This window comes from Oreochromis niloticus, linkage group LG12 (assembly GCF_001858045.2).
Source record: "Oreochromis niloticus isolate F11D_XX linkage group LG12, O_niloticus_UMD_NMBU, whole genome shotgun sequence".
NCBI lineage: Eukaryota > Metazoa > Chordata > Actinopteri > Cichliformes > Cichlidae > Oreochromis > Oreochromis niloticus.
The window spans coordinates 31,584,959-31,612,149 of NC_031977.2; the positions used below are offsets into that span (position 1 = coordinate 31,584,959).

Here is a 27,191-nt window from a genome sequence, read left to right on the forward strand (position 1 = left end):
CATCACCGTGGCACGTTTCACCTTTATAATAATGAATTACTGATGATCATTTAGTTGCAGCTGCTGAACATTGCAACCTTTCTCTGAGTTTTCTGGAGTTGCGTTAGACTTTAGGCTGAAAGCAGTAGTGGTTTCCTCCTTTGGTATTCAGGAAACTGAAACCTCAGACAGGGAGCAGTGAGAAATGCTGCAGAAACTTTCAACCAAAAAAACTGAGATGAAAAAGAAAGGAACATGTCAGTGGTGTAAAAACAAAAGGAAACAAAGGCCGTAAATGCCAATTTCAGGAAATGAAAGTGTACGAAAGAAGAGACTTTGAGAAACTGTCAAGAGATCCTGAAGATTTCAATAATGTACTAAACAGATTTGTGCAGCAGCTAAAGAAAGTGAAAGACGTTTGCCATTTTTACACTACATTTGTTTGGCACCAGTTTAACAAATACGAGTTTTCAAATAGAAAACGTGGTCAGCTTTTACTTTGTACAGCACCACAATGAAACATTCTTCACCACAGCTGCTGTAGTAGAATAAAAGTAAAATAACTGTTAAAGCTGGCAAATCCGGAATAAAAGCTGTATTTTAACAGAGCTACACGTCAGATAAGTTTAGCAAACTATGAAAAAAATTGCCTTTCCTTAAAAAGGCAAACATTTAAAATGCATGTGACATGTTGTTCCTTATTGTCTGCCAGATATGTGGGTGCTTTTATCAAATATGATAAAATAAAGCTGTTTTTAAACAATGTGACTGCTCTAAAAGTTCAGTTTCACGTTTTCCTACTCTTCACTTTGTATCATAGTAAATAAACCGAAGGAGATATTTGAATCTTCATCTCAGGCCGTGAAGCTCCACCCACCTGCTGTTCAAACCTTGTGTTTGCAAGTTGCAGCAAGTCAGAGGAGTGTTGGCTTAAACGGAAAGCAGCCAGGTGATAAATAAGGATTATTTTGAACTTTGAATCAGGCAAAGATACTCCACACATCAAGAACAAAAACAGGTCTGGAAATGAGCGTCATAGGTGTGCAGATTTAGGAGGCTGGTCCTCCCACCACTTCCTTCTTGCTTGCAGGCAGTTAAAGTTATTCAAAGCCCTTTAGCATTTGAAAGGTGTCAGCTGAGGTTTGGGGAGATTATTATTAGCATTTATTTTTACAAAGTATATCTCAATAAAGATTAAAATGAGAGCGCTCATCCTTAAAGAAAAGAATCAGTTGCGACCACTTAAACAAGCTACTATGTACATGCAGCCAGTGAGTGTGATTCTTATAAAACAGCATTAAAGAGACGTGTTCTTTCTTTCTTTCTTTCTTTCTTTTGACTGATATAAAATAATATTTATGGATATATATTTGTTTTTTCTTTGAAAGGTGAATTTCATTTGAGTTTTGTTTCTTACAGCCCAGCAGGCAGGCCTGTGTGTTGGGAGGGTGTACCCGATCTCTTCCTGAGCACAGCTGCCACCCGAGTCTCCTCCTGAGGAGCCAGTGCACAGCTGGCTTTATTCAGCCATCAGCCACCCAGCAGAATAAAAGCTGGTGAAGAGCTGCTCAGTCAGTGAGTGGGTCAGCTTGTAGTGCTGGCTTACAGGATATGTCTGAAACTAGTGACTATAGTCTACCATGACCTGGATCACTACACAGGCATAGTGAATAGTCGCTTCTTGCAGCAGGACTGTTTCACTTTTACTTGGAGAATCATTTCCTTGTGTGTGTGTGTGTGTTTTTTTTAGCAGGATATTTTAGGTTGTGGTTCTCTTGTATAGCGGTGTATTTCTTTGAGTTGAGTCATTTTCAATAAAACTTTATTGTTTTACACTTTACTGTGTTTTGGCCTTTTCTTTTCCTGGTCCCTTAGCCCTTATTCGGGGGTGTAACACCGTTTTGCTGCCTATAGGCTCATATAGAAAACCATTAAATTTCCTTTGCTTCTAGAAGTGGGTTTTTAGGAACCCAGTATCCTGTTTCCTTTCTAAAAGTTTTGTTTCAGGCTCGCCAACTAGAGGTCACAATTGGGCCACAACTATTGACTAAATTTTCACACAACGTTACTAGTCTGCTGCTTTGCCTCTGCTCCGTTCAGAGCTTTCTGTTATAGTAAATTTCCGTGTTTTGGTGAGTTGAATTTGAGCGAATAAACAGTGCGCCCTCGCAGAGGAGTGTATGGAGACGGAGGGAGGAGGAAGTAGAGGAGGGGAGAGCGTACGAAAAGGAGGGGAATGAGGCAGGAGCGAGTTGGTGGACAGAAGGAAAACATTAGCCCTCAATTCTTCACGTAGTTGGGATACTTTTTTTTCACTGTCGAAGAGGCAGGGAAGCCACAGCTCAGACTGCACCTCCACCAAGCTAGGACGCACGGTAAGCACCGCGTCGCTGCTCAAGAATTGCTGACCTTGTCTGGGAGTCAAGGAGACGCGGGAGGGTGGGGGGTTCGAAAGTGTTGAGATGAATTTGGGGGAAGAGATGGAGAAGAAAGGCGAGATAGCTGAACGGGAAGCTGCAGTGAACAGGCGAGAACTATTCCTCCACTGTCTTTCCTGCCTTTGCGCTCTCCAGGGAAAAGCAACCCAAAAAAAGTAACGGAAAGATTTTGGTGGGAGAGGAAAGTTTGGCAGTCTTGGGTGTAGAAAGGGAAAATATCGGCTTCGCTTTCTTTTCCCCTGCTCACTGCAGTAGCAGTCATCGCCAAAGCTTCCACAACAATGGGTTACGTCTGTGTTGTGTCGGTTTAGCAAAAAGCTGTTTCCGAAAATTGTTTCAGGAGGCAACTTTTCATCAGCGCGCTCCTCGTAAGAGTGTATTTGTTGTTTTGTAGACGGTGTCTGAGCACTGCAGCATTGCTCAGCTGTCAGATCCCGAGTTTAGTCCTCTTTGGTTTCAGAAAAAAACCACCTGGTATAATACGAATTGTTTCTTGTTCTTGGGAACTGTGGTGACACTGATAATTCGAAAAGATATGGCTGTACATTGTGTGTCAGCACATTTTGCGGTTTTAGCACTGATGTCAGTGATGAGTAATTTCTTCATCATCTAGAGCGGAAGACTGCGACGAAGTCATCCTGTGTTTACGGTGCAGAAGCATTACTTTTCTATTCCCAGCCAAACACTGAGGTGTTTAAAGTGCTAATTGTGACTTTGAGGAGGTGTGTGTTCAAAACACAGAGGCGTAGCAAAAAGGTAACTGGACGTTAAGCCCTATAAATTACCACCTGAATCTCCCAAATTCACCCAGAAACATCTCAACAACTGCAAGGCCAAATCAACAACATTTAGCTCAATGGATGGAGTTCCCATTTAAAAAACCCCCAAACAACTAAAAAGGAGTTTTTACAGCAGGCAAATTAACGTTTTGTTTAAATTGTACCAGGACTATTGTATTGGTTTAGAAATAGACTGTAAAAAAGGATTGTCTGGATTTCAGCCATCCTGTCTCAGTTTTTGAATGAGGACAAACTAAAGTGTGGTTTTGATTGATACTGCATACAAGATGCACACAAAAGGGTTTAAACACCTTTCAACACTGAGCAGTGGACCTATCTGATGTTTTAGGGTGTAACCACTTACATGGAAAGGAAACTTAAAAAAGCTTTGATCAGCACTTAGCATGAGGCAAGCTCGCTGCCTTTCTAAATTTGTTTGTATAAAACAGCCTGATTTCTCAGTTCAATGGTCGGTGTCGCCTTCATTTGATTTCAAACCATAGATGGTGTAAAAGATGGATGTAGTTAGTGTGATGTTGTCCAGTGGTTTTTGAAATCTTTGAAGGCTGCCATTGGTACCAAAGAAATGTGACAAGGAAGGATGGGCCTGACTGTCAAATTGCACGCTCATTGGCTAATGAATTGTGATTGACAAGCTGTTAGCCAATGAGCTGGTTTCATACAACAGCTAACGCAGTTATACAAAGATTTATAAGATGGACATATTATTATGGGGAGTATGCGGTGTCTGGCCCATTGCTACCCTATACAACCGTTGCAAGAGCTTGGTCCGCATAGTCGGCAATAAGTTGGACTCCTTCCCGGTGGGTGATGGGCTCCGCAAGGGTTGCCCATTGTCACCGATTCTGTTCATAATTTTTATGGGCAGAATTTCTAGGCGAGGCCAAGTGGCGGAAGGCTTTCACTTAGGTGGTCTCAGAATCTCATTTCTGCCTTTCGCGGATGATGTGGTTCTGTTGGCTTCATCGGGTGGTGGCCTCCAGCTCGCACTGCAACGGTTCGCAGCCGAGTGCGAAGTGGCAGGAATGAGGATCAGCACCTCCAAATCTGAGGCCGTGGTTCTCAACTGGAAAAGGGTGGAGTGCCCACTCTGGGTTGGGGATGACTTCCTGCCCCAAGGAGAGGGAGGTCTGGGCTTCTCTGCTTGGGCTGCTGCCCCGCGACCCGCCCCCGGATAATCAGAAGAAGATGGATGGATGGATATTATTATTATTATTATTATTATTGTTTTATACATTGTGGCCAAAAATGAGTGACAGAGCCCATAAACCTAACAGGAAAGTATTTACGGAGGTCAAGACAGAAAGACGTTTTCTCATAGACTTTTTATTGGGCCGGAAGTGTTTCTGCAACAACAGCTATCGCCAACTGGTGGCGTAAAAAACAGGTTTAAGGTCTTTTGCATAGGCCTCAGTTATCTGACCCAATGCTCTGAACTAAGTATTTTAGTCAAAGTCATCTTGGTGTTTTGAAAAGAGAGATGACAATCAGTCACAAGATGATCACACTTTTAAAGCATATCAGGCTTTATTGTTTATTTTGCTCTCCATGAAACCACTAATCACAAACCAAACATCAGTTTGTATCAAATAAGACTTCATTGGGAAAGGATTTGTTAAGGTCATACATGTGGTGAGACTTAAGGTTAATTTGACATCTACTTCTGTATAACCAGGCCTATTTTGTAACCAGCGGGTTCACCGCTTAAAAACTGGCACAGATTCTAAATGTTTACTCTTTTCATAGTTTTGAAAGTGTTGGATAAAGTCTGTATTTGACACAGTGACGAGAAAATGTTGTTGAAACATTTCACAAAAGGTTTAGAAGTTGCTGAAAAAACATCTGTCTGAGCCAAAGAAGTGCGTCTATAAACAGTCTGATGACGCTATCGTGATGACGATTGGTGTCAAAACATACCGTAGTTAATCAAGGTGGTCATGAATGGAAGTGTGATTTTAAAAAAAAAAAAAACTTTACAAACTGATTCTGTGTGAAGAGAAAACTGAAGCTGTTTGGTTAATCAGAAAATGTTAGGAGATGTGAAACTTGTGATTGAACGTCAGCTGCCCTGACTAAACTTTGACTGAGGTCACGTAAGGTCTCAGTAATGTCCAGCCTTACGCAAATGCATTTATCATGCATGAAAACCTATTTTGTCACATGTTGAAGGTCTTTAATGTTAAAGCATCTGAGTCTTTATGGTACAATGAGAATCTTATCAGGTTTAAAAGGTCAGTCATAATGTCAGTGTTTTATCATGTAAGACGAGATGGGGAGTGGCTCGGTGGCCTGAGAGGTCAGGTGAATAATTCAGAGGTTAATTGTTTGGGTCTTTTGGTGCAGCTCTCGGGGCTCAAAGCACAGATACTGTATTGTGTCCTTATGTCATAACACTTTCCCATTCTTGCTTTGTTAATGTCTTTCACCAGTGGGTCTTTTTCAGGTCACTGCTTACGCTTACATTGTAAATGCACCTCTATCCAAATAACAAGCAACAAATCAGTTCAGTTTTTAAGGCTTTTAAAGGCATAGTTGTCTCAAGGTGGAGGAATGTTGTTTAAAGGTTTTTTTGTATTTTTAAAAAGAAAAAACGTAAGTCAGAGAGATGTGATCGTTTTCAGTCATGAGAATGTGATCACAGATTCATGCAGAGCTACCGAGGAGAGTGATGTTAATCATTAACTGACAGGAACCTTGAATAAACCAACATATAACCCAGTTTGTTATTTGTTTATTCAACCTATTTCCCGGTTATACTGAATTTTCTTTTTTTCTTTTTTTGGTCTGTTGACCACATCGTGACTGACGGTACGAGGAACAAAGAAATCAGATAAGTGGGAAATTAACAAACAATAGCCAGAAGCTGACTCAGGCTGCACTGTACAAGTCTTTTTTTAAAAAAAATCCTATTTGCAAAAAGGAACTGTTCCAGAATTAAAATACAGGGTTTTAATTCAGGTAAAAAAAACAAAAAAAAAAGTTAGTGTTGCTACATGAAACAACTAACTTAAAGTTCTATGTCCCATATTGAAATGACTTGTAAATAAAACTGTTAAGGTGCTATTTTCTAGTATTCGCTATGTTTAAAGTTGACATTATTATTATTATTATTATTTTCTCAGAATTTGCAGACACCAATATCTTCAGATAAGATGTTTGTGGTTTGGTTGCAGGGAAACGGTGCAATAGCCACCACCCAAGAAGTTGATCTTGGTTCAGCATCTTCTGGTTACTTTTTTTTCTTTTTCTTTTTTAAAAAAGAATTTCAAATGCAGCCTAGATAATTAAATACACAAAATATTATTAAAACATATTAATAGGAAAATAGCATAAAAAAATGCATTTACTTTATTTTTTAAACTTATTTAGGTCATATATTTTACTCAGTAGCCCTGCGACAGACTGGTGACCTGTCCATGGTGTACCTCTCCTCTCGCCCTAAGCTGGGATAGGCTCCAGGCCCCCCGCAACCCTGAATTGGATAAGCAGAAGAGGATGGATGGATGGATGGATTTCATTCAATTAAACACTTCCATCTCTTGATGCACAGCTTTCTACAGTAGAAATGCATCTGCTGGTGTTGGATATTTACACCGGTTTACATTTTTATATGAATCTTTCCAGCAGTTATTTCCACGTGTCTGGTTACTTGTGGTTTGCTTGCCCTTGTAGACATTTGCAGCTAAGGAATAAGCATCTAAGGGAAGTTAAAGCAAGAGATTGCTGAATGTTTCCAGCAAGGTAGTTGTTTCCCCAAGTGTTTTAGCGTCTAGCCTTTTTTAAAAGATCAGCTGTTTCATGTCTTTAATCTTCATATGGCTTCAGCCCATGATGGAAATGCAGGTAACAAAGGGCTAAAGAACTTTATTACTAAAGTTTTTGGACCAAGCTGTGTCACAGAAACATAACTGATTTTTAGAAGCTAAAATAGGTTACAAGAGCACTTCTAGGAGGAAGTGGTGAATCAACCCAAACCTACACAAGAGCAGCTTGTGAAAGATCTAAAGCCAGCTGGGACCAGAAGTCAAAAACACCATTAGCAACACAATATGCTGTAATGGAGTAAAATCTTGCAGCACCTCTAGGTCCCCTTTCTGAAAAAGGCACATGTAAAGGCCTGTCTTAAGTTTGCCAGTGAACATCTAAATGACTCAGAGAAGGCTTGGGTGAAAGTGCTGTGGTCAGATGAAACCAAAATCAATCTCTTTGGCATCAGCTCTTCCTGCCATGTTTGAAGGAAGAGAAATGATGAGTATGACCCGAAGAACACCATCTCCATAGTCAAGCACAGAGGTGGGACATTATGTTAAGGGTACAGAGTGACTTCACTGCATTTAGGTGCCATGCACCGTAAAACTTGGATGAGAACCAGACCTAAGTCCTATAGTGGAGGGAGCTGAAGGTTTGAGTTGTCAACGAGCAACCTGAATGCTTTAAAGAGTTTCTGTAAAGATTATTGGGCCAAAATCTCTCCTGAGATGTGTGCAAGGCTGGTGACCAACTACAAGAAACATATTACCGCTGTGGTTGCCAGCAAGGGTTTCTCTATCAAGTACTAAGTCATGTTTTGCTTTGGGATCAAATACTGAATTCACTCAAAAACATGCAAATGAATTTTTTATTTTCTCTCTGTCTCCAATGAAATTAAGCTGCCATAAAAAATTGTTCATTTCTCTTACAAATTCAGCAGGGGATCAGTTAATTTCACTCACTATGTAGTTTCCTTACTCTTTCTTTATAAATGAAACTATAAATGAATGTGAATGCTGTATTTGGCTGGCCAGTCAGTCAATATTTGTCACTCAACAACTCAGACTCGTAACCAAAAGTCCTGCTAGTTCTGATACATACAAGAACAGCAATTTCACACTTTTCCTAGGAGTTGTCTGCAGCAGTTTGCATGCACTCAGCAAACAAGTGGTTTTCTACAGCAACTCCATCCAGACCACCATGCGTCAGAGTCATTAAACTCAGTGTCAGTTTCACTAAACATGTGGTTTGTAAAACTTGTGGCCAGGTGACATCCAGAGCCCGAGTGAAAGTTTTACAAACTGCTGTACTCAATGATCTAGATACATTTTAATTAGCTTTTTTTGGTTTCATTCTGTCAGGAAGTGGGTTCAAATGTACCGTTCAGAGTCTAATCACCAAAAACCCTGCTGATTCCTGCAGATATACAGTGATAGTGGGGAAAAAGATTGATAATCATTTTAAAATTCTCATTGTTTTTTCACTACTTCATCCCTTTGTTTTGATAAATCTCTTGATATCTCCTGGTTTTTATGACCTGTGTGAAAGACTGTGAGGTGACTGGCTTCTCAAAAATGCACAAATATTTGCTTTGTTGAATCACTTTGTTAAAAACTTCATGAATGAAAAGACTTAAATAGCAGTCTCTGTCAGTGTGTGTAGGAGCATGAAAGGGTGTTGGTCTTTAAGACTTACTCAGAATTTATCTGATTTTGCTTATAGTCATCTTTTACTGGAATTCATTTTCCACTGTTGAGGGCATTTAGCAAGATGCTTCCAGTAATTGTTGAGTTATTGCAACAGATTTCGGGACAGAAATCTGAAAGTCTGTGGAGAAATATCCCCCCCAGCTTCTCTTACTTGTAGTGGACTAAATTAATAAGCACTACTCTTCACCCTAGGCTAAGATCATTCATGTGTAGCGTAACATCAGGCTGGATTTATACATTGCTTCCTTAACTCTGTGTGAAGTAAAATGTAACAAATATATATGACCAAATTAATTTACTAAACTCATTTTCTGGAAATTGAGAAAATGAATGTTTTCACGGGACTGCATGTAGTCCCGTAAAGAACGTTCCCTTTCCATCTGAAAAACTAAGCACATCCACTAAATACACCACCACTGGCACCCATAACTTTAATTGTTTTCTGTATGACTTTATGAGCCTCTTATTTGTGTGGAGGAAATTTGCCGCACTCTTCTTTCTTTCAGTTCATTGAGGGTTCTCTTGACATCCCACAGCTTTTCGAGGTCTGAGGTCTGGGTTGTTAGTGGGCCATTGCAACAGCCTGATTCCTTTCATTTTCAGTCATTCTGTTGTAGATTTGCCGGGGTGAGATCGTTGCCCTGTTGCATGACATAATTTTGGAAAAGATTTTGCTGTTGGAAATCTGATATGTCTATCTACAGAAATAAGTTCAATTCAGTTCATTTATACAGCACCAAATCACAACAACAGTTGGTTCAAGGCACTTTATATTGTAAGGTACACGCTACAATCCATACAGAGGAAAAACCCAGCAATCATATGACTCCCTATGACCAAGCACTTTGGTAAAAGTGGGAAGCAAAAACTCCCTTTTAACAGGAAGAAACCTTCGGCAGAACCAGGCTCGGTTGGCGGCATCTGCTGCAACCAGTTGGCTTGTCTTTGTAAGGTTATAATTTGCCTTTGCAAAGGGGTCAAATAACAATACAGTGCAGCAGCACTACTGGTATTTGACAAAGAATAACAAAGTTATCTACCAACCATGGTCACAGAATGCACTCAGAACATTCCACACAAATGACAACTTGTACAGATGAGTATATCTTAACATGGAGGATTTTATAAAGACAAAACATAATACTATGGAGCCTTTCCTTCTAGCCATAAGAACAGAATAAGAAAACATAGAGAAGGTCGAATTCTTAAAAATTTAAATCACATCTCATATTTGACTTTAGAATACTTTGGTATACAGAGAAGTTCACAGTTGCGTCAAATAACTGTAAGGTGCCCAGGTCCTGTGGCTACAGAACAAGCGCACATCATCACCCCTCCACCACCGTGCTTGGCGTGTGGGTTTTTGTTTATATCCTGTGTTTGGTTTTCTCCATACATGGCTGTTATAGAAGTGTTCACACTTGCTGATGATCAGTTAATCAAGTGCATTTTATTAACAGGACCAGGCTGCTACTTTCCCTCTTAATGCCTGTAGAAGTAGTAAGGGCGTACTTAGTTTTTCATAGGATTGCACAGTGTAGTTGGAACTGTATAGTTCTGCTTTGGTAAAGCGCTTTGCTTCAATTCAATTCAGTTTTGTTTGTATAGTGCCAAATCACAACAACAGTTGCTTCAAGGTGCTTTATATAGTAAGGAAAAGACCCTGCAATAATACAAAAAATTAAGAAAACTCTTGAGCAAGCTCTTTGGCGACGCTGGAAAGGAAAAACGCCCTTTTAACAGGAAGAAACAACCGGCAAAATCAGGCTCAGGGAGGGGCGGCCGTTTGCTGTGATTGGTTGGGGTGAGGGGAGGAAGACAGTACGAAGACACACTGTGGAAGAAAGCCAGAGATGAATAATAAATAATGATTAAATGCAGAGTGGTGGATAAACACATAAAAAGGTTAGTGAACAAGAGACCCACTGTAGTGTAACTATAGGATTCAGGGTAGCCAAAAAGGAAAGTTTTAAGCCTAATCTTAAAAGTAGAGACTGTGTCTGTCTCTAAATGAGGAGCCTGAGGTTCTGCCTCCCAGTCTACTTTTAAATACTCTAGGAATCACAAGTAAACCAGCAGTCTGAGAGCGAAGTACGATATGGTACTATGAGGGCTTTAAGATAAGATGGCTCCTGCTTATTCAGTAAAATTAAATTTGATTCTGAATTTAACAGGAAACCAATGAAGATAAGCCAGTGTAGGAGAAATATGCTTTTTCTTTCTGGTCTCACTGCAGCATTTTGGATTAACTGAAGGCTTTTCAGGAGTTTTTAGGACATCCTGATAATAACGAATTACAGCAGTCCAGCCTAGAAGTAATAAATGCATGAACTAGTTTTTCAGCACCACTTTGAGGCAGGATGCTTCTAATTTCAGCGATATTGCACAAATGGAATGAATATTTGTTTAATATGCACACTGAAGGACATGTCCTGGTAAAAAATGTCTCCAAGATTCCTCACGATGTTAATAGAGGCCAAGGTAATGCCATCCAGAGTATTGCCATGGCGTGAAAATGCCTATCTACTGAAGTTACCTACCAACTAATATACCCCCTGAATAAATGAATGAATACGAAGGCAGACATAATTTTCTAATCCCCAAAATAGTTTTAGGTTATTGACTAATTTTTGACTCAATTATATGTTGTAGCTCTGCTTTCCTCAAAAGGCTGAAGGGTACTGAAACATTCAGACTGTAGGGGAGCTATTATTAGCAAGAAGCCAGATAACACAAGTACTTGCTGATAGAGACACAGCAGAAAACTTAGGGTGGAGGGTTGGGAATGCTGAACCCTGAAAACCAGGATCACCAATGAAAATTTTCAGTTTTTCTGTTAATCACTCCGAGATTATTATTCACAGTGACTTTCTTTTAGAAAGTCACAGAGCTCAGAGTAAAACGAGATGCAAACTGAACACGATGACACCAAAGCTACTACAAATATAGCCAGAAGATAATACAAAGAGGTGAGAAATGACTGCAAAGATAATTCACCATTATCTGTGCTGTCATTTCAAAGATTTAAATAACCTCAAAGAGACAAAAAGCAGTAAAACATAAGAAGACAAAAATCAAAAACAACTTCAGAGAGATGACTGATAAAAAATACATAGGTGGGGAAAAAATAACCGCAAACACCCAAAACAACTGCATCAATTATGAGAAACCAATTGACTTCTTGTAGTCATTTTGTGCATCTTTACTATGTCTGAATTCGTCCAGCGTACGAAGCAAACTAGTCTTCCCCCCAGAAAACAATCCAAAAGTTTTTTTTGTGTGTCCTGCTCTTATGATGTGTAGGCATGGTTTAAGCATTATTTTGTTCATCTTTTGTTCTGTGAGCTTTCCAGATCCTTAAAGTATTTTTGGTGCCGAAACATAATCAGGTAGGAAGTCACTAAAGTAAAACAGTGAGTGAAAGCAAAACTTAAACATAACCCAGAACAAGAGCTGAACTCCAGTCTCATCAAAAGTCTGCTGGGTTTTTTTGTTTTGTTTCACTTTGTTGAAATGAAACCACTACCATGCGGCGATTAGAGGAAGAGTTGCACGATGTTTTCTGTGGGAACTAACTAAACTAAGTTTGGTTTGTTCAGAGGAGCTGATGTAGGAAGTCTCAGGCATCTCACACATCACTGTTCAGGGCTGTGTGTCAGATAATGCAGTGTTGTCAAACTACTGGTGTGGCAAAGTGTCACTTGATTATAATATTCGTGAGAAGGCTCTGTCACTTCCAACGCATCATTTTTCATCAGTCAGCGTTACTCTTGCAATGGGATGCATTTTAACCAAAAGCACACTCCTTTCTTATTGGTGTATAAATCTAACAGCTACTTTCAACATCTTCTTCATACACATGGGGTCTTCATAGCGTAACTCCACACTTTTGATTTGTCCGATTTTTACACCAGATGCTGGGATCCTCTGCTTATTAGGCAAACGTCTCAACCACTATGGATACACTAGTATATAAAGCTAAGAAGAGTTTGGATGTAAATTAGTCAAACAAAGTGCAAAATAGTCCAACATTCTTCATTTAATCTTTAATGTCTCTGTTTTAGAGACATTGTAGCTCTTTTAAACAGTAGTGTGTTGTGTGAAGTACCGCCACCAAAGTCTATCTTGTGCGTTACTGTGAGACACAGAAACATCTGACAAACAATTATATTCCTTTAGCCTTTGACTGAGAAGCTCTTAAACTTGTGATAACAATTAATAGCCATTGAGAGTTTTCCACTGCTGAAACTTTTCTAAATGTTTCCTTCTTCTCTACACACACCTTTTCTCCACAGTGAAAACAGGGCCCATTTATCCAAAGCTCTGTTTGCTATTAGACAAAACACACACTGAGGGAACATGCTTAGGGCTCTGAAAAAACAGCAGCTGTGCTCATTGGCTTATCTGTTACTGCAGGTCATCGTCTGATTGGCTGTTCTATGGAAACTGTTTTGCAACAGCTCTCATCTGCGTCTCAGTACATCACTGTGTGCAGAGTCGATGTCTATTTCAGGATGGCAATGTCGTATGATGTTTACGATATGTTTATGGCTTATTGGAGAGCTTTTACTGAAGCTTTATCAATTTGACATAAATATTATAACCACGGCGCTTCAATTAAGCTGAAATGCATTTTAAGCCTGGCGTATGTTATCTTGGGAATTCTTTGGTTTCCGCTAACCTTTAAAAAACATGTTTTGAAGTTTTAAACTAAGACACCACCTTTGTTAATCCACAGGTTGCTTTCGTAATTAGCCATTTGATTGCTTTGTTAGCCTTAAGTAGTAGAAAACCATCCTTTGTCAAACTGGACAAATACAAAGGGAGCTTTTCTTTAATTTGGATTCATGCACACAGAGGAAAAGGGTCTTTCTTTCAGCTGCAATCAAGCAGTCAGTTTTGATAATAGAGCTCTGTTCAGCTCAGAAACCAGAGATCACCGATTGGACAAGACAGCCTTTCATTTGTGTGACCTCTGACCGGCCACAGGTGACTCTGACAACTTGGATACTCTTACACACCTTTGTTTGCATGATGATGGTGTTTGTTACACTTTAAAGAGGAGAACTGCACAGAGAAAGTGTGCATGTGCGTGTTTGTGTGTTGTAGATGCATAAATCTGTTGTGCGTTATATATGTATGGGTCTGTGTTGGAAGATTTTAGTGGGAAGATCTGATGAAGGTTGGGATAAAATTAAGTTTAGCAAAAGTTTTATTGTAAATTAAAATTAGGCAGGTAGCAGTTTTGTTAATGATGATGAAGTGTAAACGATTCTTGAGTTTTTGTGTGCACGTTGAAGATAATTAAAAAAGAAACAGACAATAAGTAGTGCATTCATCTGTGAAAGTGGTTTTATTTAAACCACAGTATGTTTATATTCAGTCTCCCCTTGACCCACTTATCTCTTTTCCACTTTGGTTTTAAAGCCAAACGTGAAGCAGTTTGTGTCTCAAAATTATTAAAACAGCACAAGTACCATAACTGGAGGAAGTCTTCATCCACCCCAATGTGAAATGTAGTTTTTAAGGATGTTTGACTTTTCGACTCTTTGGTTGGCTTTGTTGACAGATTAATTTTTAAAGGATTTGAAAGATTTGTTCTTGATTTGTGTTATTCAGTTTGTAAGAATTTGCCTTCATAGCTAAGCTTTTCGCAGTCCATGCCCCCGTGTACCTGAAATTTCAGCGACCAGGAGACTATTGGCTTGCATATCTGCACTGTACAGTATAAAAAGCAATTATCAGACTCTTCTTGTGCTTGATATGATTTATCAGTGAGTGAACATGTGATATTTACAGTAAGAGATTACACAACTCGAGCATGTTTCATGAGCCTGCTAGTTGAATTACATAACTAAACGCAAAAGAATGTTTGGTTTTGTTTATGTGTCATATAACAAAATACACATAACAAAGTGGATGCCAGGTGCTTCACAGGATCCATAAAAAACATGGAAAATCTGCAACCTTACATTCAAAAATATTCTGCAAAACTATAACCACTATAATATCTCCATGAAACTGTGATTACATAAGAAGTGAAGGTAGGAAAATGTTGTGCTCCTCTGGAAAAAGGAGGTGTGTATATAATACCTTTGGGCCTTTCTTTAAGAATTTACAAGACGTAGTCAAAACTAAATGCAAAGATTTTTGTGCAGCAGTGATGGCTGCACAGGTTTCTTTGCATATAACCTAACACAGGATAAGGATATGCTGATAAGTCTGCTCTTAAAATTAAAAGCAAACACGATACAAACACATTCTCCTGTGCTGATACTGGAATGCTGCCAGCTGATCGTTCAATGTCAGGACCAAAATGCACTTAAAATTTGTTTTTGTACTTTTATACCAGTGAAGCTCTTTGCAGTTCTTGAATATGCTTCTGATATTGCTGCACAATAATACAGAAACATTATGCGTCACTACATAAAAAATTAAGTTTATGAAACATCATATTGGTGCCAGATCTCTTTTAAAGATCAGAAAAAGTTAATATATAAAATAATTCACCAGAAAATTCACTCTAAATTTATCACTAATTCAATACAGGTGTGTATAGTTGTAGGAGAAACCCTTATATTTATCCTGTGACTCATTTCCCAGTGCCTAGATTAAGAAAATCTGCAGTAATAATCTTAAAAAATGAACAGTTTACAGAGTACAAGTAAGGTTAATTATATTTTGTTAACAGTACTTGTACGTTGTAATTTATCAGTTCTCAGCGACATTCTAAGCTAAAACAGCTGGTAAATCTCTCAGACCATCCATAACTTATTCAGTGGAATCAGTTTGGTCTTTGTGGTGTGTCAGCGCAGCAGTAAAACTTGCAAAGTCACAGTCTGCCAAAACCGATTGCATGGATCAGAGAAACTTGAACAATCCACGGCGTTTGACATTTTAAATCTTGTTAAGTCGTCCTGATGGCTGCAGAGGAATAAAATGCCACTTTTTTCCTCTTACACCAGGCTGGACATGCCTCTCACTGTCGACTCACATGACTTCTGTGTTTGTCTGCAGAGTAGACTGATTTTTTTATCCAACTGAGTCACTTAGTGAATGAATGAGGGATTTGTTTCCCAGCATTCAAGGGGTCTTGATGCATGCTCAATCATCCAAGTAAGTAAATCCCAAAAGGTTGATTCTGTTCATCTGGATGTAGCATTTTCAGTGGGAGAAACATTTCTCAGACCTCACAGACATTGTTCCTTCAGTAGGCTGGTTTGAGTTATTGTGCAAATGTACTGTTTATAAGGTTGGGGAAACCTGCAGTCAGCTGAGACTGAAGAAGTCACTTGGATGGGTGACGAAACGTTTCTCCCACTGAAAACGCTACGTCCAGATGAGCAGAATCAACCTTTTGGAACATTTAAAGGGAGAACATTATAAGTGTACATAAGCGTTTGTGTTTCTCCACAGCTGCACACATGGAGAAACTCGGGCTTCCTGGTATTTTTTGGGGGGGTAAATAACGACATAACAAGTTTCCTTGTCTAAGGAGCTGGGAATAAAAGCGTAACTTCTTTAAGTTACATGAAACTTTTCAGGCGCTTGGATGACCTGGATGCCTGAGAACCTTCACAGACAACAAGTTTTCTTAGAAACCTTACTTGTTCCATCAAACGAAACTAGTCTCTTATCTCAGTGAAAGTGAGTCCTGATAGTGTTGTTTCGTAATCTATCATTGATTACAAAGCAAGTAAGCTCTGTTGACTTTAGTTGGGCAATGCGTCAAACCCAGTTTTCACTTCAGTGCTCCGGTGTACCATTTCCACCATAAAATTTCTTATCAAATTCTTCTTAAAAATAAGATTATAAGCAGGGTTTAAAGTGGGATTTGGAAGTTGGGCAAACGTAGCGGTCCACCGTGGGGTTAAAGAATTATTTATAAATAAGTGACATAATTCATTTTGTGAGCTCCAGTAGATTGTTCTTTGTGTACAGGCTGTGATCCGTTGACCTGTGCTGCTATTCCGAGATTCACTGCTCTTTGTGGATTTTTCCACACGATATGACCAGACATGTCACAAGCTACATGCCTGATTTCCAAAACTGCAGATATCCCTAAAGCTAGAATAACAGATAGAATTCAGTGAGCGAATCTAATCAATATCACCTAAAATATAAATGTCTGCTACCCTTGGTGTGCGTGACATCTACCATGAAAACCACAGCTTGGTCTGTACCACTGCATTACAGAGCATTATTACCACAGTGCTACAAACTACCAAGTTTAGCCTGGATTAAACTGTCCCAGACTGCCTAGAACCGTATTTTCATTTAACATTTGAAAAACACAGAATGAGTGTACTTCAGTTTGTTTTGCAGTAAATTTGAACAAGAACAGCAGCACATCATATATAGATCCAATATTTGATTTGACAATAAATGCATTAGGACAGTGCATGTAAATTTAAATATGCACTCTAAAAAAATGAAAGTCTTCACCTCCCTTCATTTTCCTCTCCTGTTCTGTCTTTCTCACGTCTTTCTCTGTCTCTGTGTTGCTCATTAAGCTTTTTTCTGTCCCTGAGAAATACTAAACCTTTGCATTAGCTAGCAGACACATTTTGTGGCAAACTGTGCAGAAACCATTTGTGTGTTTGCTGATATTTGTTGAATTATCTGAAAAGTCGTATTTAAATTTACCTTCCATTAAAAAAAGTTACTCCATTTATGCTCACTTATGTATTTATTTATTTAGGACAGTGCGTATTAATGAACATACAAGTATGCATTAACAGACCTTCCAGATTTAGGTGCTCGAGTGCTGCCCTACAGTGTTTTCCATAGAATGAGATATATCATTTGTGGTTGTAGCAAGGTTGTGTGTGTAAAAGGAGGCACAACTACTCTTTCTAAAATGAATCAAGTTCTGCTTAGAGTGATCCAACAGGTTGCAGTGGACCTACAGAACAGAACAAGGTCTATTACCATGAGCTATAATCCAAGTTAATGGAGGTAGTTTGCCAGACACTGTGACTCAAGACTCGAGACAGGTGAATGACACTGAAGACCAGCAGTGACCATATTTTTAAAGTGTAAATCAGCCATGTTTTTGTCTTAGATGGATGAAAAAAATAAATAAACCAGCCTGGGAGACTATCCAAATGTAGAGTGGGAAAAACGGCCTCATGTGAAAACATTCAGATTTAAGTTCGTCCAAATAATTTCATTGTCTAATTTCGTCTTTCTACCGCACTCTCATTTGAATAATTCTGTTTTATCAGTATCACCTCAGTGCCATGAGACTTGTCACATATGAGAACCTTTAAGGACATCACAATTAAAATGTGCAACATTAATCTGCAGGGTAATCTTGTAAAAGGGGAATAGATTAATCCAGATTGCTTTGTTATCATGCACCTGACGCACTAACACCGAGTTGCTTTAGGTATGTAACTATAACCAGCAAGCAAAAGCAAAATTAAAAGTATCATAAACCAAGGTGAGAACACAAAACTCCAAATCTGGGTGAAAACTGAGGCCCTGGCTTCTTAAAACAGACCACTAGCTCACAGCATCAAATATTGCTTCTCATGGTGCTACGAATCACCAAAGCCGAAGGACATCTGATGCTTTTTGTTGCGATGCCTCTAACAAAGCATCAGCGTGCGATGCTTGGGGATGAAAATATGTTTCACAATGCATTGCATAAGTATCCGGTGGATTTTTTTTACTTATCTTTTCATATATTTCCCAGCATGCATGCTGCTGAAGTCATTATTGTTGTCATATAAAAGTACAACATGATGGGCGGCTACCTGATCAAAACTGAAATGTAAATTTTTATCAAGATAGTTTTGCACATCAGCCACTTCCTGACACCTTCCTTTGTGAAGAATTGGGGTCAGAGGGGTCACACTGAGAAATCACAATCTTGTGATTGTTAACACTACAGAAAATCCTGTGATAATATTAGAGGTGTTAGAGCTTTTATTCAATCAGTAAATAAATAGTTTACAAATGGTTTTTATGTTACATTAGCTAAGAAAATAAAAAGATGTGAACACTGTATTTCGTTATGTTAAATTGCCCAACCCCGACTGTATTACTGTCTTTGTGTGTGTGTGTTTGTGTGTGTTCTGTATGTATGTATTTCCAGACTTTCCTCACATTCTTCAACAAACTCATATGGTTGATATTTATAGCTCCAATGCTGATGTCACCTTGGCAACCAAAGCTGAGAGGCGGGATTCAAAAACCACAACTACTTTTGTGACACACACACACTTGTTTCTCTCTCATGACCACATTTATGCTCTTTTCTTGTACATTTCTTGAACCTTTTGTGCACTGTATGTGTGGGGGAGTCAGTCTTGTCGCTGTCACACGTCAACACTACACAACAAGCTGTATATTTGCTTTTTAACATCAGCAGATTTCTTCTTATTTAGTGCATTAAAACACAACATCCTCACAGCAATGCAGCCCAACATTGAGAAGGGAGAGAAGGCAAAACATTTCTGGCAAATGCCGCCTTACTTTTGACAAACACCAGTTCTACCATAAACAGGGCTGTGAGATAGCTGATAACAGTCATCATGACTGTCTCTATGATTCCTACTGCTGCTTATAGAAATGCAGTTGCATAATTTCCTGTGTAACTGATATGATGGGTCCTTCTACTGTATGAGATGTTTCCACATAACATTTTTTAACCTGCATCAAGTTGTATGTTTAAAATCCCGTCTTTTTAAGATTGTTTCAGCATTTTGAGAGTTTAAATGTCACATCAAACAATATTTAGAAAAAATGTTAGCGGGCAATGTCAGGAAATGATAAATGGGGGTTCTAAATATCACTTTACTTTGGACCTATGACTGCGTCTTTAAAGTCAAATAACATCAAACTACCAAAATTACTCTTATCTTTAAAACCATGCTTAAAGTTCTATTGCCTTTGTTTGTATTGGCAATATTTGGGACTTGATACTTGCAAAAAGGGACTCTAAATATCCCATTACAGATTTCACAGATCTAACTTTTGCATTTCACATCTGCTTTTCTTTCAGTTGACACCAAAGAGCTGTATTTTTACTGCATTATAAACTTCTTAAAGCATGTTTAAAAAGAACAAAGATAACAAAATATATAAATATATGGAAAATGCAAAACTATTCCATTAGAAGTCAGTATTTTTATTTAATATTTATTTATTTAAATTATGAGGATTTGATGGAAAATTTTCACCTGCGTTGCCAAGGTAATAAAACTTTTCCAGACCTTCCTGAATCTAGATCAAGATCGACTTTAAAAGTTAATCACCCCTGAGATGGGCCAACCAACCAACCTTATTATCTCACCTCTTTGGTAGAGGTAATAATCTTGACTTCTGTAATCATGATTCTCTCTTACAAGTTTGCAATTATTTTGGGGATGTTAAATTTATTGAAAAATCTCTAGAGTTTTACCCATACCCTAACCCAACCAACCAACCAACCCTACCGACCAACCCTAACCTCAGCTCTTTGGCAGAGGTAATAATCTCGACTTCTGTAATCATGCTTCTCTCTTACAAGTTTGCAATTCATTTTGAGATGTTAAATTTATTGAAACATTCCTAGAGTTTTACGCATTTGCTGTTGATCAAATAATATTAAATCCTAATTATAATTTTCTTTCAATGAGTTTAAAATTGTGCCATGTGCTGCCACCAGAATTTCAAACACCTTTTTGTTATAGCAGCAAACCCTTTTTAAATCTACATAATTTTCTATGATGCAGTAATGACATATCATTCTTGTTGCATATAAAATTTGTCTATTTATGTTGCACTAAATCCATTTTGACAAGTTACTGGTTTAAAGGGATTTGTGTATCCTCTTACATAATCGGTGTGGTTAGGTTTGGCATTTGGCATTAACAGCTACACATGGTGTTCCTCACTTGGCGGAGACAGATTCTAGATCCAGATGTGGCTCCTGGCTCTGCCCTCTTCCTGCCCTGGGTGAGAAAAGAAGAAGTGGATTTGTGGCGTAAGAGGGGAGTGTCCCTCTGAGTCAGTCTGCCCAACATGGGAAACGTATCAAGAGGCCTGATGTAGACCTAGAGCAAGGGGTTTTGGCACAAAAAAGATGTCTTTTCCTTGATTAGATAGCCTAAGAGCTGTGTTTTGTCAGTTTTCTTCCCTATATAGTAACCATTTCCTAACACACCTTCCATTTAGATGTCTAAACCTTCTCTCCCTGGCTTGAAAATTGTTTCCGGTAAGAAACAAAAGTGCCTTTTAAAGAGCATTTTGAGGAACGATTACCTCATAGAGCACATTACGGGAAAATGCTCTAATGACAGCTGGCGGCAGTTCCTACTTTAACAGCACTGACGTTTCAACTCTTAGTTTCCAGGAGAAAGGCAGTAATATATTCAAGAGTGAATTTATTTCCCTGTAAGGGAGATAATTAGTTACTCATTTGTATCCTTTGTTAAGTCACATTATGACGTTTTCTCTTGATCTTAACAGATCGGTATGATGGGCAGATAGCAGGAGGAGGAAGAAGAGGAAAAGAAGATGTCATTCTTTGGGCTGGACTGTGTCAGGAAGAAAGAGAGGGGTAAGGTTTGAGCAGGTTTAGTTTATTAATATCAGCGGATCGCCATAATATTTACCATCTGTATTTTCACTACTGACATTCCTGAAAAAATAAAACGAAAAACAGTCTCAGCCTAAAGCTTTGGAAGAGCTTCCTCTGCAGATTTAGTTTTTATAATAGCATTTAAATAATTCTAATATTTAGAGTTCTAAACATTATTGTTGTTTTAAATACAGTGCTTGACAACATTTCGACAGCAACTTTATTTCATCAGCAGAGAAAAACTTGGCAGTAAGTGAAAGCTCCAGAACTCCAGCTGATGACCTGGGATTGTTTTTGTTAGTGTCAGGGAAGCAAGAGTAACGGGTTAGTGAGGTATGTTAAGCCAAAAGCCAGAGATTTCAGTCTCACAAATGATACTGGAGTTAGGTTGAAGGTTTCACTTTAAAATACATTTTAACTAATAAATTTCTCTACATGTTTTCAGTACAAAGAAATTTCTTTGGCATAGAATAGAATAGAATAAACCGTTATTATCCCACGGATGAGAAATTTCGGTGTTACGGAGCTCTCACAGCAAGGGAAAATAAAATATAAAAGGAAGGACCACCTTGTGTCCAAGGTGGTCCTATAAACATAAGCAACCGAAGTTCGTATATACAGGTATATACAGGTAACAATGTACAGAATATGTATAGAAAAATTGAAAAATTGTACGGAGATATGTATAAAATGTACAGTAAACAAACAAGCTGGTGAGAAAGATAACCAAGTAAGATGTTAGTGATATCAATGAATGCATGCAGTAAAATTAGAGTAGTGACAGTTGTAATGAGGAAGTAAAATATACTTTTATGCTTGGTCCTAATTTGCTGCCTGGTCTGTTTTATGCTCGCAGCATAATGGCACATTTAGAAAACTGTGTAATGTTTTAGTGCTATTTACCTCAGAGAGCTTTCAGTCTCTAAAATAATCTCACTGGTCTGACTGAAGTAAGTGGCACTCTTTTGTCCATTTGTGTAGTGTAGACTGTGCGGACAAATGTGGAGTATAGACATTAATATCCAAGCAGAAAGCTTGGATTTACTAAGAAATTGATAACTACTATTGCATACTCGAGCCAGTAAACTCAAAAATAGCCCAGCTATGTCCAACTTGCTTTAGAGCAGATCTTTCTGGTGAACCCTAATTGAGTCACTGACAGAGATAAACAGGTCCCGAGACTGTTTATTCAATTAGCTTCGGGGCAGGCCAATAGGAAGCTGGGTTATTGACAAGCATACAGAAGACTGGGTGGATGCAGCTCACAGATTCAGTTCACTATTTTTCCCCTCCTAAATTGGCAAAGATTAGGAAGTGCTATAAAATGCTGCAAACCTGTTGAAATATGGACTGGTTCCATTATGGCATGAGGACAGAACTGGTGTTGGACCACCAAAAGCACCAATTCAGCATAAAATAGGTTCCAGTGGGGTTCAGGTCAGACTCCAAAGCACCTGCCTCCAATTTTACAGACATTCATCATAACAAAATAAAAAGGGGTAAAAACAGGGCATAAAAGTTAGTTTTTCTATAACAAGTTATACTGTGTAACTGACTTTGAAAGAATTTCTAAATTTAGCACTAAAGCAGTTCATCATTAAATAAGGCCCTATTGCATTGTTGACAAGTCAAAATACCAGTGGGGGGTGGGGATCACTGCTATTTGCATATCACAGATTTACAGCATTTATAGTTTCTACACAGTTTTTAATTTTTTTTTATTGTTTTCATGCCAGAAAAAGATAAAACTCTACTCACAGTTAAGAAACATTTAAATACAAATCAGTTATGGTCATGCTTTTTGTTTTTTCATTTTTGTCTTTTGTTTTGCAGAGCTGGAAAGGAAAATCAGAGCAAACGACCGCGAGTACAATCTCTCCTTTAAATATGCGGTAAGTGCTGAATAGAGGATACACTGCGTTTGTGTTATTGGTGAGTTTTCCACTCACAGTTCATCAAAGTGAAATTCTATTGTCCATTACAAACGTGACTAAAATAGAGATGGAGATCAACAGGGGATGTTGTCGCCCACGTATCTTTTAGACAAAACACTGTTAAACACAATTTTTGTCAGTCTCGATATTAACAGCAGAAAAAAACCCTCCTTGGAGCTGTGTCTAGGTTTATGTGTGTCTGGATCTTATCAAGAGACGGGCTGTCAGCCAAAACCAAAGAGCTGAGGTTGCTGTTGAGTAAATGCCTTCATTTTCTGCTCCGAGTTGCTGCTGTCAAGGCCAAACCAGTGTATCAATAAATGTTACGCTTTAAAAACCAAAATACGAACAAGGAGAAGTTCTTTAGTCTTGTGAATGTAATCATTAAAATGTATCCAAAGCAGACATCATATAAAATGTGTTCTTTTAGAATTTAGGATCCTCTTTATGGAGGATGCTGTTACTTAAAAAGAAAAATAAATCATAAAAATAATAAAAATTAGTGAATAATTAAATGTTCAAAAGGCTCTTGCGCTAGATATTGAAATAGATGTTGTTAACGCTAAGCTGTGCGTTAGCTGTACGCTAACATTCAGCTTAAAGAGGACACAGCCATTAGCAAATAAATGAAAACAGACATAAACAGTCATTTCCTCTGTTTCCGTACTTGTACGTTTAGCAGTCAAAACAAACTTTCAAGCGTGTGGGTGGTTGTTGTTAGGGAAGAAATGCAGAGATAGCGTGACACGTGAGCTGCAGTCCGGCGAGGCGGTGGGGCTTTCAACCTCCTGATAACATCCACCTGGTGCGGACAAAATGCCTCTCACGCTTTCAGATATCTGTAGGGACCTCAGAAGAGTCACATAACATTCATTAGAAAAACCCTGTGATACTTAAGAAGGAGTTTCATTACAGATTCTGATCTGATTAACCCGTAGACAAAGACTTCTCTGAGGATATTTAACCCAGTCTGAGAATAACCCAGAGTATTAACCCTGTGTATGTATTTTGGTTCAAACAGATTTAAATGGGTTCATTTTACTTAATCTGAGAGATGCTCCTAGGAAATGTACAGTCACTTTCGGGGAATCGTCTTTCACAATTATCTGTGAGACATTGTCCAACAACGACCTAAAAATATCTACAAAAAATGTAAATTGAGAAACACTGAAAGTGGTTTATGCCACAAACAGGTTAATTGTTTGTTTAATACACTAAAGTTTATAGCCATTAAGCAGCTAAGGAATATGTTTTTACCAGTGATAGAAGCTCAAGCACTTTTCTATTTTATTTGTTGAACCTCTGCTTTCAGCCTCAGTCACGTCACTTTCACTAATAAGTAAATTACTGTGTGTATGCTGCTACTTAATCACAGATGACTGTAATCGCATAGACGAAAACATGGTAAGAAACCATTTAAGCAGTGAACCATTCACCATGTGTTTGTATATACCACTGCAAACATGTAATTACATTCATTCCCTTAGTCTGTGTTTTGTCCTGTTTCTGAATGCTCTTTTTTTTCTTTTCTCTTTCCCATCACCCTCCAACCAGTAGCGGCAGATGTCTGCCCCTCCCTGAACCTGGTTCTGCTGGAGACTTCTTCCTGTTAAAAGGGAGATTTTTCTTCCGACCGTCACAAAGTCCTTGCTCATAGAGGGTTGTTGGATTTTGAGGTTTCCTTTTAAATACTGTAGGGACTTTACCTTTTAGTATAAACCACCTTGAGGTGACTGTTGTTGTGATTTGGCATTATGTAAATCAGGGGTCTCAAGCTTATGAGCTGTGGGGCCACTGCTGGCACTGTCATCTCACGTGAGGCCACTATGGTGTTCAAGTAGTACAAAAACAAACAAACAAACAAACGAGAAAACACCCAAAAATATTTCCAAAAATATAGTGTTTTGATTGTTTTTTCAAATTTCAAATATTGTATCACAAGACAAAACTGCAAACGTGAACGCACGAAGCCTTTCATTGAACTACCAAATAAACAAATCCGTTTATTCTGCTATCATTTTGTTCATATTTAAGAAAATAAAAATGCAGACAAAGCTGTACACATTAGTTTTTGACTTCCAGTGAAAATTGTTTTTTTTGTTTGTTTTTTTTTACAAACAACTCTTTCACTGAACTAACACAGCCAATCCCTCAACATGTTTCTGCTCTCTGCTCATATTGCCTTCACATTAAATCATTTTTTGCTTTTTAAAGAACTTATTTTAACGTTGCACTCAACAACAAACAAATCCTCTCTAACAAAAAAAGTAACTTCAAGGGCCAAATTGCTTTATAGTTCACGTCATTATAGTGGCCGCAAGTAGGGGTGACGTGGGCCGGAAGTGGCCCCCGGGCTGCGAGTTTGAGACCCCTGATGTAAATAAACCTTAACTGAACTGAATAGTAAGACAACCCAAATTAGTGAATGCTAATATATGTTTTACCTTTATAGAGACTTTTGTGGCTGTTTGCTCAAAGTCTTAGCCTTTGTTAATGAGTTCATCTCATCTTCAGTCACTAATTTAGTCAATAATTCCAAAGACCAACTATGCTTAAAGTCAATATGTTTCACATTGGTTTGCAGATGTTGCTGGACTTGCTCTTCAGTAAAGATCCAGAGTAACAGGATAATCCATGACAAACATTCTCTGTTGGTGTCGTGACTGTGGTGTGATGTGTCACTGAAGTTTGTTGAAAAATGGCAGAGAGGCTTGACTCATTCTTTTAGTTTGTTGAATAAAACATTGGAGAACTGCTTATTGAGAAGAGTAGACACAGAACTGCATCAGGGATATAAGGTCTCACTCAGAACAAGTGCTTTCTAACTGTATTACTTTCTCAGGCTGATTACAGAGTGCTCTGATTATTAAATTAGTTGGAATATTCAAGCTGTACTCTCACTCTCCTTTATGCTACCTGTCTTTGCACCCAAACATAATTTTAGCCATTCAGTTTCCAAATGACCAAAAGCACAGGCAAATATACCTTAAAGGCCTTAAATGTGATTACCTACCATTTGACTGTCTTACCACCATTTATACTTAGAGCCCAATTTCCATAAAGCAAGCCATTAAGGTTTTATAGATTTATATAAATGCAGTCCACAGAGTAAGAGCTTCACACAGTGACCAGATGCTTCGGATAAAAGCCTTTATTTGTCCAGTAGTTTCCAAGATGTGACTCCTCACAGAAAAAGCTAAAACCATGCCATGTCTGATTTAATTTTCCTTCAAACTCACCTCTTTGTGTACCTCTGTATCATTTCAAGCACTCAGGCTACACAGATCACTCTGTGGAAATCCCACACTGACCACTTGCATTTGCACTTTGTGCAGACCCCCACATCAGAAGACTTTCAGTCGCATGCTCCCATGCAGCAGAAATGTCATAGCAGGTACGGGGAAGCCCAAGATGTGATTGCAAGATCAGTCCACCTAAATGACTAAAACTGAAATCATTCACAAAATGGTTTAACCATTCGTCCAGTGTTACCCAACACCTATTACTCTCCAACTACAGCCCTCATTTAAACAGAAGGTTCACCATCAAATTCACAGTAGGGACAGTTAATTTTGTTTCCTAGGTTTATTAAAAACTTTAAGAAACGTTACTTCAACAGTTTGTACTTCCTTAAAAATGACACAAATACTTTCATTCAACAAACTCCAGAATTTCTCAAAAGTCACTCTTCTGTTTTATTCTTATATTTTGACCACATCTTCTTTTCATCTTTTACAGACGAATGCCATCAAAACCTCCAAGTACAACTTCTTCACCTTCCTACCTCTCAACTTGTTTGAGCAGTTCCAGAGGATTGCTAATGCTTACTTCCTGTTCCTGCTGGTGCTCCAGGTGAGTTTCAAGCAAACCTCTCTCACTGTTAGTTGCCTGACATGTTAATTATGGAGTGAGTATGACACCTTAATCTTTAACTTCTCAAAGAAAAAAAATGAAGGATACATGAATTTGAATTGTTCACTAAAGAAGGAAAAGAAAGACAGAAAGAATTA

General features: G+C 38.4%; 1 protein-coding gene across 1 annotated transcript in view; it reads left to right on the forward strand.

Moving 5' to 3' along the window:
- The first annotated feature begins 2,050 nt into the window (after positions 1-2,050).
- Positions 2,051-27,191, forward strand: part of LOC100707985 (phospholipid-transporting ATPase ID) — a 45,135-nt gene continuing 19,994 nt past the window's right edge. The window contains exons 1-4 of the mRNA XM_005451444.4: positions 2,051-2,354; positions 21,136-21,226; positions 23,081-23,139; positions 26,920-27,033. Coding sequence (XP_005451501.1) covers positions 21,184-21,226; positions 23,081-23,139; positions 26,920-27,033 — 216 coding nt within the window. The 5' untranslated portion in view covers positions 2,051-2,354; positions 21,136-21,183. The remainder of the gene's footprint in view (positions 2,355-21,135; positions 21,227-23,080; positions 23,140-26,919; positions 27,034-27,191) is intronic.